The sequence below is a fragment of the Canis aureus genome, chromosome 20 (assembly GCF_053574225.1).
Source record: "Canis aureus isolate CA01 chromosome 20, VMU_Caureus_v.1.0, whole genome shotgun sequence".
Classification (NCBI taxonomy): domain Eukaryota; kingdom Metazoa; phylum Chordata; class Mammalia; order Carnivora; family Canidae; genus Canis; species Canis aureus.
Window position 1 is genome coordinate 26,019,338 of NC_135630.1, and position 13,946 is coordinate 26,033,283.

Here is a 13,946-nt window from a genome sequence, read left to right on the forward strand (position 1 = left end):
CTTACACTGTTGGTGGGAATGTGAACTGGTGCAGCCACTGTGGAAAACTGTGTGGAGGTTCCTCAAACAGTTAAAAATATACCTGCCCTACGACCCAGCAATTGCACTGTTGGGGATTTACCCCAAAGATACAAATGCAATGAAACGCTGGGACACCTGCACCCCGATGTTTCTAGCAGCAATGGCCACGATAGCCAAACTGTGGAAGGAGCCTCGGTGTCCAATGAAAGATGAATGGATAAAGAAGATGTGGTTTATGTATACAATGGAATATTACTCAGCTATTAGAAATGACAAATACCCACCATTTGCTTCAACGTGGATGGAACTGGAGGGTATTATGCTGAGTGAAGTAAGTCAGTCGGAGAAGGACAAACATTATATGTTCTCATTCATTTGGGGAATATAAATAATAGTGAAAGGGAAAATAAGGGAAGGGAGAAGAAATGTGTGGGAAATATCAGAAAGGGAGACATAAGGTAAAGACTGCTAACTCTGGGAAACGAACTAGGCGTGGTAGAAGGGGAGGAGGGCGGGGGGTGGGAGTGAATGGGTGACGGGCACTGGGTGTTATTCTGTATGTTAGTAAATTGAACACCAATAAAAAAAAAAAAAAAAAAAAAGAAGATGAAAAAAAAAAATCTGATTTAAATAAGTGATTACAAAGTTTCAGTGTATGTAAGGTGGATTTTGGGTAAAACTATAGAGAGACATTGACTAAAGAATCTAAATTGACTTTACTTCTTGCAGCTCTAAAACTGTATACCATCCGATAGCCTAGCTCTTTCAAAAAGGAAGCAAGCTTTTGCTCTGGGCTTGGGATATGAAATGCCATATACTCTTCTTTTTTTCCTACATTATGTGCTTTCCTTATCAATCAAAAATGACCACTCACGGAAGGCATCTTCAGAAAATCAGCCAGTATAAAATCATGCAGAATCCTAAAAAAGAAACTAAATTCTGGGGACAGAGTGAACTTGGACAGTGAATCTGTTCTTCTGGTAGCATGTGTTTTAAAGGTGGGGAAAATTCTAGCTTTATCCACACATGAGTTACTCAAGCTGTGATGGTGTCTTTCATTATGATTGCCCAAGAACCAACATAGGCATAACTGATTAAGAACTTGTCAAACTGGAAAACACTTCATGAAATCAAAATTTAAGGAAGGTACTGTAGAAGGTAAAAGCTCCTTACATTAGAAATACTTTCTGTTTTCACCACACACCTCCCACCTGAGGACTCCATGCAAAAGACTAATACTAATGTGACTACTATAATAATAAGAAATTTCAAAATATACATTGACACATACATAATGTTTACCAAAGAAAACATCCTGTCTCTGATGACTTCCTCACCATGCTCCTAATGAAGGCAGTTTCCAAAAGAAAAATCACATGAAAAATTTCAGAATAGATCTAGAAGTTTACAATAGTAAGCAAATGTTTACTTTATGAGGAATATAAAAAGGCTCAGTGAGGCGACCAATCATTGTTAACCATCATTGTCTCCTGTTTCTTGATGCCTTTTACTTTATAAGTCATGGAGGAAGGATTTTGCCATTTGTGTCTCCTTTCACCAGATCCTAGGTTATCCTTTTGTTAATATTTGTGATGTCTAGCCCACCATCCAAGGTTATAACGACACAGTAACCAGCTCTAGCTACATGCCTCTTTTGATAAATCTAACTTTAGGAGTAGGTGCAATGGACAAAGGTAGTTTGGAATTCTGAAAATTCAATAGATCGTCTCAAGAACTAGATTAATTTGGAAATTATACAGCTACATCACAGATATCCCATTCTATTGCTAAAATGGTAATGGAGAAAGAACTGAAAACTAGAACAAAGAATTTAATCCATCTACCTTGGCACTTGCTAACAGCTCTGAACAAAACTATATTAAGGCAGTTATTATGGCACTCTTAGAACCAAGGTCATATGTGGTCCTTCCTTGTCACATTTGGTCTTTGCTTGTCCCCCATTACTGTTTAACTATATGAAAGATAGCAATAGTCTCTGACCACTACTACACTGAGCTAGAGTAAAACACACCAGTAAATATATATATAGGCATCAAGACACAAGGAAAAGAATGATCATCCATTAGGTACTTGAATACCATGATAAGTGTTTCCCTCTTGAAGGTGCACACATACAATTGATGTTTCTAGCAAGACTTAGTAGGGTCTTTTCTATTTCCGTGTTATAGGCACAGACTAGGAAGATGGTGACCACGTGTGCATAGAGTTCTTAGACATTTCTGAAGCTTTCCCTACCTAAAGTTGACTAATCTTTGTGGAGAATCAGACTCTGAAACCTTGGCCTGAATAGTATCATGTCAAACTCTCTGGAGAATTGGTCTACACTAGAAATGAATACATCCTCAGGACCATAATGAGTTTGCCATTAGACCATCTACTTTTGTACAGTTAAGGAAAGGAAGAATGAAGCAATGATGAGAGTAGCTTTTGTAGTAGTTTGCAAAAAAGCACACAAAAGAGTAAGTGCCATATGATAGAAGGGAGCTTTGTCTTCCTTTCCACTGAAGCGTAGGCTCTGCTTTGATGCTTTCGTTTTTGTTGGAGAAAATCCACAACCTGTTTTTGCACGTGCAATTCAATGGAGAGTATGAGGTGAACTCCGTGTGGGTCACAGTTTGGGTATCTATGAAGAAATTAGGGACTGAACTGAAGTTTTGAACTAAGTGTTTTCTCTGTGATATTTCCAATATATATTTTGTATCATATATACATATATTTGTGTGTGTGTGTGAGTCTCTACATCTGTGTGAGTGTGTCTGTTTGCATGTATTTATTTATTTTTCTAACCACATAAGGATTTTCTTGAAAATATCGAAGGAAGTTTACTTTCATCGGAACTCTATGAAAAATGGCTTGGTGTTCTTGACGAAGTGACTGAGGAGGAGAAAATAAATGCAGCCCAGAGGTAATGATGCAATAATTACTCTACTCTGGTCATGGCTCAGAAATACAGCCAATATACTATTAGGAAAATATTGGCTTCCTTCTTGCCACTTTGACCACTAAAATAACATTCAATGCCAAATAGTTTCAATTCTTCACACCCACGGAGGCCAGTTTCAGAATACAGGCATGCCTTATGGCTATTATTGCTCTTCTCCTGACCTTATTAACGTGGACTCCTTAGCCATTGTACACCTTCTGAATATATGAAAATGGTAGACAAAAGTCAGTGGCCTAAGAGAGATGCCAGAGCATCAACAGCCCATAGTATAGCCTTCAGTTTGTCAAACATTCAACTGGAGTGGGTTAGCTCAGAAATTGAATTCGGTAAAACATATTTGTATACATTCATGCCTGGAACTCTGCTACAGCAGGTTGTATACTAGTTCTAGTAAGATGTTCTCTGCTCTCCATCTCTATACTTCCAGCTGCTAAGTGCAATGGCTTGCCTTATTCAAAAGTGCATCTTTCTGACTTTAGGCTTCTAGCTCAGCTGCCAAATGTGAATGTTGTTGTCTTGCGGTACCTTTTTGGAGTGTTATACAGCATTGAGCAAGAATCCTCACCCAACCAGATAACACCTTATGATTTATCAGTGTGTATAGCCCCAAGCATTCTTTGTCCACCTAATTCTGGCAGCTTGGAATTGGAAGAGAACTTCGTAAAAAAGGTAGGGAGAGCTCTCATATGTGTCCCCTGGGGTTTAGAATCCATGCTTTGAATCTGAAATGTGTAGTAGTAAATTGGATGGATCAGTTCTGAAAAGTGCACATCTTCATTGCCTTCCTTGGAATGGCAGAGTTTGCCATCCTTCTCTGGTGGAATATGGGAAGGGGTGTTGTTAAAGTGGGAAACACAGAGCAGTTGAGTCACTTCTTTCCCATCCAAGAGATTCAATACTAGACTGACTAAACAAAAGAGAGAGAAGAGTGATGTAATATGGTAGAAAAGACCTGGGCTCTAGAGTTTGACAAGCCAAGGTTCAAATCTCAGCCTGATCCTTGAGGGGGGAACTTGTAAACTTGAGCGAAGGCATGGTTTCCTCATGACACAATGGTAACAAGACCTAGCTCCTGTGGTTGTTACTGGCACATCCTAGGTGTCTCGGGCACTATGAGCACCCATGGATCCAAACACATTGCCTTTGCTCTGCAAGTTGTGGCTCATTTAGAAAAATACTTGGCTACTCTTTTGCCTCTGCTACATCAGACAGAAACTAGTGAGATATTCCAGAACATCCTAATGAAGCCACACATGCCTAATAAGATGGCAGCTTTTCCCCAAGCTCATGCCAAGAGCCAGCGTTAGGCAAAGCAAGACCTGAGAAGGGACTGCAGTTAGACAGACAGACATGTTTTCTCCCCAGCCCTGTGAGTTTTTACTCAAAAAAAAAGAAAAGAATAGAAAAAGAAAAAGAAAAAGAAAAAGAAAACATAAAAAAAATATCCACAGGAGTATCCACATTCCAAAAAAATATTCTTCCCTATATAAGAAATGGATTTCATAGGATTTTGTCTATGCTTTATACATTTTAATCAGATATTATCCTAAGTTACAACCCAATATTTTCTGGAAGCAGAAGTTTACAAAATAAGTAAACTTTAAGAAGGTAGGTTACTTTGAAAGCTATCCTAGTTTTAAAGATGTAACCACTGGTATCACAATATTAGTTATTAAATGTCACAAATTAGGACTTTAGCCCACTGACTAGTAGTATTTTAAAATCTGTACTCAAAGTACAACAGAAAGTATCATGCTTTCTTATTTTATTAGAGAACTTGGGTTTCTATATATTTTTATCAACTCTGAATTTTTCATAGAAGTCTTTCACATTTTTGGTTAGATCCAAGGTCTATAAACAAAATGTGACTTCTAACTCTTCCATATGAAAAAGAGCACCCCATTGTGTTCTTTTTGCATTACAGGCTTCTCTTATACAATTTTTGTATGAAAATTGCCTCGGGATATTTGGAGAAGACATCACTTCTCTCTTGGGAGAGAATTCAAAGAGTTGTCATAACAATGAGAAGGCTGCAGGTACTGTGAATAGTTTAATAGGCTTTAGGGAGACACAGACAGCAAGGTTGCCAGGGGTCATGGCAGATACTTAGCCCTGTTCTGGAGCCCAGAGCATCCCCAGGGCAATGATTCCCAGCTGCTCCTTCTCTGAAGGCTGGCTAACAGGTCAAGGGAAGTTTTACACTGTTGGAGACCCAAGAAAGCATAGAAACTTCCAGATGTTTCTGGCAGTATTAGGAGATAGCATGGTATGATACAGTGTTTGGGATTTTTTTAACACATTTTTAAATGGATCCCACATCTATATATATGATATATGTAGTTAAACATAAAATGCATAATTATTTATTTCTATTATAATATATAAATTTGCTCTGGTTGAAACCAGAGCACGGGACTTTTATTCCTGCTCCATCCTCTTCTTGATCAGTGGCTCTTGAGGCACCACAGGATTCCAGTGCTCTTTAAAATGAGTCGAAAAAAACCAGCATCGTTGAGAGAAAAGGACTTGACTTGATGTCAAACTACCTCTCCAGAGTACAAACTCCAGTGCCCCATTTATCAGCTATACGACCTTTTGCCAATTACTCTAGCTCGGTATCACTTTATTCATGCCTAAAATGTGGATAAAAATAATGTCTAAATCTTAGAAATGTTGTCAAGATTCAATAAGATAAAGGATGTAAAACACATTTCTAAATGGCAATGAATAGAACTAGGAGAAGTTCCCCTGAGACTAGTGCGAGTATTATTGGAGCCTAGCTAATCACAGCTCATTGGCAACACCCCATTTTTTGTAAAACGGAGTTTAGATTCAGAACCTGGAGACACACATCATCAATCCCTCCATACTTTTGACATGTCTTAGTTTTACGACATATACCTCATTGTGTTGAGGGAAGCTTTTGGATAATCCGTGTCATCAGGAATTAAGATGAGTCAGTGCTGGTGTAAGACAAATGTTTGTTTTTCGTGTCATCACTGACAGAAAAACAAACTGTTGAATCCAAGCCTGTGAGAGTGATAGTGATTTCCAAAAGAGCACAACTGCAGAATGCTACCAAGTCCCCATCTGGCATGGGTCCATCCACCCACATGTCTATAGTTTAGTAAGTCACTGAAGACTGGAATCTCCATAATGACCCTTGACACTTCCTCTTTATCTCTTTTTCCAATGAATGAGAAATGAACCCTTTCCAAGACCCAGCTATTTCCATTTAAAGTTTTTTCCTTGGTCCCATATATTCATATTGAGGAAATCTTCCCACAAATTATCTCCTCTTTCTTCAATGCCTATCATATCCTATGACATGGTTTTTGAATTGTATTGTACTGTGTTGTGTTGTATACTTTTATATGGATAATAAAAATCATTCCATAACCTAGTAGGTTAGACAACCATTTCTTTGGTTATGATTCACATAACACATCAGTGGAGGTTCATCTGAGCAGTTCTGGTCTCAGCTGAGGGAACTTGTGCACTTGCAGTTAGCCTGCAGCTCATCTGGAGCTAACCTAGGTGTTTGTGTATTGGCGCTGGCTCTCAATTGGTCCCCATGTCTTCAATAACGTAGGTTCTCCTCCTTTCATATGGTGGAGGAAGAGTTCCCAGAAGCAAGAGGGACTTTTCAAGAGTTAATGTGGGAGAGGACTGTGCAAAAGACCACGCCAAAGGTGGTGGTTTACAAGACGAGGAGGCATTATTTCTTGAGATCATACATCATAAAACTCACAGCAGCACCACTACCGCACATATCCTTTTCTTCACTGGCTTCTCATTCTCAGTTCTGTACACCAGCATTTCCTAAGGGGTATTCCAAGTAGGGTAGGAAGAATCTTTGAAATACTAACTCATTTTTTTACCTCAGGTATTCCTTCCCTCATCCTTCTTCCTGTCTTAAGCTGTCTTAAGAGGCAACTAAATCACCTCCTCGGACATAGAAGCAAGAGGAGAATATGAGGAAAAGGGATCTCCATGTTGCTTATGAGTTTATCAGAGTTGGCTTTCTAGGAAACAAAAATGATTCGTGGCATAGAGTAGAAGATTTAGGTGGCAATCTCATGGGAAAAGCCAAAACCACAGGGTAGGAATATAGGATATCTGAACCTTTCCCTGGATAGAAACCTAAAGGAAGCAATAATTCCTGACAGAATAGCAAGCTGACATGTCCAGGAAAGATGGGGCACTCTATGTCCATGCAGTTTCTTATACCTCAACATGGAACACATCAGTTAGTAAAAGTATCTCCATCAGTCCCAGAATAGTTGGAAGAAATAAAAAACCACTGGGTGTGAGAGACATGCCTCAGCAACAGGAGTACACACCAATTTCCCAGGATCAGAGAGCAATTTGGACACTTCAGCAGCTACTGTATACACCAATGACACAGAGCAACCAGATAAGTGGCACTTCACCAATTTACAGCCTCCCCGGCACCAGAAGACTCCAGAACATAGACACACTCATGGGGGCAATTAAGAAAACCTAAATCACTACCAGTCTTGGAACAGAGAATCAAACTAGGCATCAAGTGAACTATTTAAAACTACAGAACGGTACATTTCTGACTTATGCCAGTGTATAGATGGAGATTGCTATCAGTGCATATAGAATATATGATCCATGCATTGTTTTATCTTTCCCAGGAAGGTTTCCTTTGTTAAATAGGTCTCGGAAATTCTTACTTTCCTTTTGGAAGTCAAATGCCCCAGTTTTCTTCCACATATATTTGACATTATTCCACCCTTTTGAAGTGACCCCTTTAATTAATCATCCTGGGAACATTTATTGCCTTGTGCAGAGTAGTGGCCAGGTGTTTAAGGTTATTTGGTGAAATGTTGCTCATCTGTTTATCCTTCGACACCTTGGCTCATCTGTTGACTCTTAAAGAATTCAGTTATTTAAGCAATGTTAAGGTATCTTCAAAGGGAAACATTCTTTTGAGCAGTAGAAACTTTGAACTCAGCTTCTCACTGCTGATCAACTTTTCTTTGGAAAGTTCTTGCTTCAGTAGGGAATGTTGAGTAACTAAAAATCATCTCTGGAAACTGGTGGTCAATAAATGCATTCATAACCTCAGGATACCTTGTTTTCCTTATTCTATGTTCCCTTTCAAGCCTTGTGCTTGTGTGTAGGTTTATATATACATGTATGTTTGAGTGTGTGTGTGAGGAAGTGTGTTTCCACACTTCATTGTGGTTTAGGCTCTTTTCAGTAAATGTTCAACCTATTTAACCGAAAACATCATCTCTGGGTGGGTTGGTGTGGTATCACAAGGGAACACAGCCACCACATAGCCAGCATGTAATGACTATTTCCCTTGGACCCTGACTGCAGAAAGTCATCCTTGAAGATGGCCCAGAGCAGAGCAACAGAGAAGTAGGGTCAGGCAGATTGTGTCCTGAGAGGCAGATCCTTTGGATGTTAGAACTTGAGCACTCAGAAAGTCAAAGAGGAAATCAGGCTGAGGGGAGACTGGCTGTGAAAGCAGAGGATTACCACACTCAGTTTGATTTACATACCAAATCCTTCTAGCCTTTAAAATCAGATCTGACACCTGAACCCACTGATCACTCCAATAGAAAACAAACATCTACAGGTTCAGTGTCTCCTGTTGCATTGCAAAGACAGTAACTGATGGCACAGGAAATACTGACCTTCAATCTGATCGAGTCTCAGATCAGTCTGAAGGATATGAGGAAGAACTCTTCAACACCATAACGATGCTGTTAGCCAACATCAGAACGTGGAGAGTTGTACACAACAAATGACTCCGTTTCCCTCCTCTAGCCACTACAATGAACATGCTGTATAATGGCAATGGTGAAAATAAGGCTAAGTGAATGAAAATACACTAACCTCCCTTCTTCCTTAGATTCAGGCCAGAAGACCACTAAAAGAAGTCTTTTCAGAAGGTTAGCCTTTTGGTGCTGCGGTGGTATTTGCTGGAACAAGTGCACAGCTGAGCCTCCTGCAGAACCCAGAGAGCGCTTTGGAGTTCCCTCTCGCGGATATCTGTAGTAATGACAACTTGCCCTTCCCAATTCTGGTAGGTCTCAGGCTGGTCTATTATTGCCTTCCTGAGGAGGGGGACCTCAGAGAGGCCAAGTGTTCTCATGCAAACCTACCCCAAATGGGGAAATCAATAGACAGCCCCTGGCTGTGGCTGAGAAGCTTTGGTAGTGTCATTTGATTTAGCTACTGCAGAGTCATGAGGCCAATACAGCAGGACAACTTTTTGTCCATTCCACTTTTTCCCAGAGGCCCGTGTAGGCCTGTTCAGATCAGTCAAAATGGACTCTGTGTGCATGAATCATCTTCATATTTTCCCATTGTCTTCTGAACTCACAGTAGTCTCCGGTCTCTTTCAACTGAGTCTACCTAATCTAACAACTGAAAACATCTTACCTAAGCCTAAAGACTCATCCTGTGCCAAGTATGAATCCATGAATCCTAACAGAATATGTTAAATGACAGTCACAGAGGCATCTTCAAAAAATCAGCCAGTATAAAATCATGCAGAATCCTAAAGCAGAAACTAAATTCTGGGGACAGAGTTAACTTGGATAGTGAATCTGTTCTTGTGGTAGCATCTGTTTTAAAGGTGGAGACTTCTAGCTTTTTCTGCACATGAGTATGTGAAGCTGTGATTGGTGTCTTTCATTATGATTGCCCACGAACTGACATAGGCATAACTGATTAAGAACTTGACACACTGGAAAACACTTCATGAAATCAAAATTTAAGGAAGCTGCTGTAGGAGTTAAAAGCCCCTTACATTAGAAATACTTTCTGTTTTCACCACACACTGCCCACCTGAAGACTCCTTGCAAAATACTAATACTACTATGACTACTAGTAATAATAATAATAATAATATTATTATTATTAATAACAATATAATATCAGTCCATTCATCCCTAAAATGTGGATAAAAATAATGTCTAAATCTTAGAAATGTTCTACAGATTAAATAAAATAATATATGTAAAATACATTTCTGAAAAAGCAGTTAATGGAACTAGGAGAAGTTTCCCTGAGACTAGTGTGAGTATTATTGGAGCCTCGCTAATCGCAGCTCACTGGCAAAACCCAATTTTGTTAAACAGAGTTTAGATTCAGAACCTGGAGACACATATCCTCAATCCCTCCATACTTTTAACATGTGTTCATTTTTTCTTTAGTGTAATCCATATCATTAGGAATTAAGATGAGTCTAGTGTCATGTCTGACAGTATGCTATTATAAGACAAATGTTTGTTTTTTATTTCATCAGTGACAGAAAAACCACCTGTTGAATCCAAGCCAGTGAGAGAGAGAGAGTGATTTCCAAAAAGGCACAACTGCAGAATGCTACCAAGTCCCCATCTGGCATGGGTCCATCCACCTACATGTCTATAGTTTACTAAGTCATTGAAGACTGAAATCTCCATAATGATACTTGACACTTCCTTTTTCTTTATTCTTCCCATGAGTGAAAAATGAACCCCTTCCACGATCCAGCTATTTCCATTTAAAGGTTTTTCATTGGTCCCATATATTCATATTGAGGAAATCTTCCCACAAATTATTTCCTCTATCTTCAATGCCTACCATATCTATCATATTACATAGTTTTGTATTGTGTTGTGTTGTATGTATTTATATGAATAATAATCATTCCATAACTCAGTAAGCTTGACAACCATTTCCTTTGGCTATGATTCACATAACACTTCAGTGGAGGCTCATCTGAGCAGTTCTGGTCTCAGCTGAGGTCACCAGTGCACTTGCAGTTAGCCTCAAGCTCCTCTGGAGCTTACCTAGGTGTCTGTCTATTGGCGCTGTCTCTCAATTGGTCCCCATGTCTTCAATAAGGTAGCTTCTCCTCCTTTCATATGGTGGAGGAAGAGTTCCCAGAAGCAAGAGGGACTTTTCAAGAGTTAATGTGGGAGAGGACTGTGCAAAAGACCACGCCAAAGGTGGTGGTTTACAAGACGAGGAGGCAATATTTCTTGAGACAACACATCATAAAACTCACTGCAGCACCAGTACCACACATATCCTTTCCTTCACTGGCTTTTCATCCTCAGTTCTCCACACCAGCATTTCCTAAGTAGTATTCCAAGCATGGTAGGTAGAATCTTTGAAATACTAACTCATTTTTTTACCTCAGGTGTTCCTTCCCTCATCCTTCTTCCTGTCTTAATCTGCTTACAAGGCAACTAAATCACCTCCTCGGACATAGAAGCAAGAGGAGAATATGAGGAAAATGGAGTTCTTTGCTGCTTATGAGTTTTACAGATTTAGCTTTCTAAGAAACAAAAATGATTTGTGACATAGAGTAGAAGATTTACGTGGCAATCTCATGGGAAAAGCCCAAAACCACTAGGCAGGTACATGGGATATCTGCACCATTCCTGGATGGAAACCAAAAGGAAGCAGAAATTCCTCACAGAATAGTGAGCTGACATGTCTAAGAGAGATGGGGCCCTCTACATCCACGCAGAGTTTCTTATACCTCAACATGGAACAGATCAGTTAGTAAAAGTATCTCCATCAGTCCCAGAATAGTATGGAAGAAATAGAAAGCCACTGGGTCTGAAAGACATGCCTCAGCAACAGGAGTACAGACCAATTTCCCAGGACCAGAGAATCAAACTAGACATCAAGTGAGCTATTTAGTACTACAGAACTGTACATTTCTTACACATGCCTGTGTATAGACTGAGAGTGGTATCAGTGCATATAGAATATATGATCCATGCATTGTTTTCCCTTTCCCAGAAAGGGTTCCCTTGTCAAATAGGTTTGGGAAGTTCATGCTTTCCTCTTGGAAGTCAAATGTGCCAGTTTATTCCACATTTAGTTGACATTATTTGACTCTTTCGAAGTGACCCCATTAATTAATGTTCCTTGGAACATTAATAAACATTTCTCTAAATTTCTTTTTTTTTTTAAAGATTTTATTTATTTATGATAGTCACACACAGAGAGAGAGAGAGAGGCAGAGACACAGGCAGAGGGAGAAGCAGGCTCCATGCAGGGAGCCCGATGTGGGATTCGATCCCGGGTCTCCAGGATCGCGCCCTGGGCCAAAGGCAGGCGCCAAACCACTGTGCCACCCAGGGATCCCTCTAAATTTATTTCTTAAGTCATAGTTTAACATTCCACTCCCTGCTTAGAAGCCATCAATGGATTTCAATAAATCTTTGGTGTTTTCCTTTTTTTGTCCAAAAAAAAAAATCTCATCTTTAAAATCCTCCCCAATGCAGCCTGCTCTAGTAATTAGTATTGTCTTCACTCTTTCCCAGTGCAGATCCTTTAGTTTAGCTGGGTCAGACATATCCTTGGTTCCTGAACACAGCACACTCACTTTTCTACTATAATTCTCACCTCTTCTTGGACTCTGCATTGCCACACACTATGTAGGCTAGCCATTTGGGTTCTCCAATCCCAGTAATTTCACAAAGCCTTTCTGATCTCAATTTAATTTTTTCTTTATAAAATATGAGCACCTAACCCTACTAGACAGTGGCTCACATGCTGCTTTGACCATCAGGAATTATGCTGATGTGTTCATACGTTATACAGAAAATCCAAATTCCTGAGGTAAACAACTGTATCTTGTGTTAGTTTTATAGTACTTTTAAAGCCTGGCTAAATGTCTACTCAAAAAAATGTACGAATTAATATGTTCAATTTTCTAAGAGTATAGAGATTTTATAGAGACTGGTAGAAACTGCAAGTTTTAAAACATGAGGTTGAACACAGCACATGAAATTTTAGGGGGCGACAATAAGACATAGGTTTGAGTAATTGTTTTAGATATGACTTCACAGGCTGAGTCACATGTTCTTGGATAGACTATTTTTATTCATTATACAAACAACGTGATATTGGTGTGATATATTTGGGAATAATTGCATGTTTGTATGAAATTTAAATATCAACAATCCAGAATAAAAGGGGCAAAACACATAGCTGGGTAAGGCATCTGTGAGTTTTTAAACCAAGGAAGATATTGGAAAAAAAGGAAAGAAAGAAATTGACAAGAAGAGGAGATAGAAATACAAGGAGGTATAGAAAAGCTGAAACAACTAATTTGTCAATTGTGACTCATAGAAGAGATTTCTGACATAGGGAAATAGTTAATAAATGTTAGTTTTGCCCTCAGGATACTCCAGCATAATATCTCTGAGAACAGCAATTCATTTCTTAATTTTGAAGAAAAGATCCTGAGAACTCTGATAAACTGTAAAAGGATCTAACTGCATAATCTAGAATGAGTGACAGGCAATTAGGTGTTCCCCATTGGCCTTTACCATACCTGGGAGTAAGATGTGTGTAATCATTAGTTAATATGCACTTAGTGATACAGTTAAGGTTAAACATGTCTAAAAGTAAAATAAAGGTACTTAGAATGACTATCTTACTTTATTCCAGAAAGAAAGTTACTCACAGGCTACCAGTATAAGAAAACTATTTCTCAAAATTGGTGGATCAATTACCATGATGAATCTCTCTCTCTCTCTCTCTCTCTCTCTCTCTCTCTAATAACACTCAGTTTTTATTCATACGAGGAACATGTAAGAATTTGGTGAATGGAATATATACCAGTACAAGAAACCAGCTTTTTTTCAGAGAGCACTGAACAATGCCTTTTATATTTTTCTGTAATTCTTTCTATGCTAGTCGAATGGGCCAATAAATACTCTGAAGATTTATAGTGGATGGTGACTATTTTCCAGTTTTGTTTTGTTTTACTTACCCATAGCATAACTGGTGCTACGAGCAAATTGGTTTCTTCATAGTCTTGGGCCTCAATGTCAGTATTAATTTAGTTGGCTTACTCTTTTAAAGAATGAAGTCATTCCTTTGTCAAATAAAAGAAACAAGTAGAAAAACCAAACTGCCAAAGGAAAATTGTAATTTCTTAAAGTGGATAAAGAGAAACTGCTTT

The 13,946-nt window shown here is 38.9% G+C and overlaps 1 protein-coding gene across 1 annotated transcript in view; it reads left to right on the plus strand.

The window, feature by feature from the left end:
- The window catches only part of LOC144291583 (uncharacterized), a 68,784-nt gene extending 55,061 nt beyond the window's left edge, over window positions 1-13,723 (plus strand). Inside the window, exons 22-26 of the mRNA XM_077861183.1 lie at window positions 2,838-2,947; window positions 3,466-3,655; window positions 4,911-5,022; window positions 8,880-9,053; window positions 10,281-13,723. Of these exons, the coding sequence (XP_077717309.1) occupies window positions 2,838-2,947; window positions 3,466-3,655; window positions 4,911-5,022; window positions 8,880-9,025 (558 nt within the window). The 3' untranslated portion in view covers window positions 9,026-9,053; window positions 10,281-13,723. The remainder of the gene's footprint in view (window positions 1-2,837; window positions 2,948-3,465; window positions 3,656-4,910; window positions 5,023-8,879; window positions 9,054-10,280) is intronic.
- The last annotated feature ends 223 nt before the right edge of the window (window positions 13,724-13,946 follow it).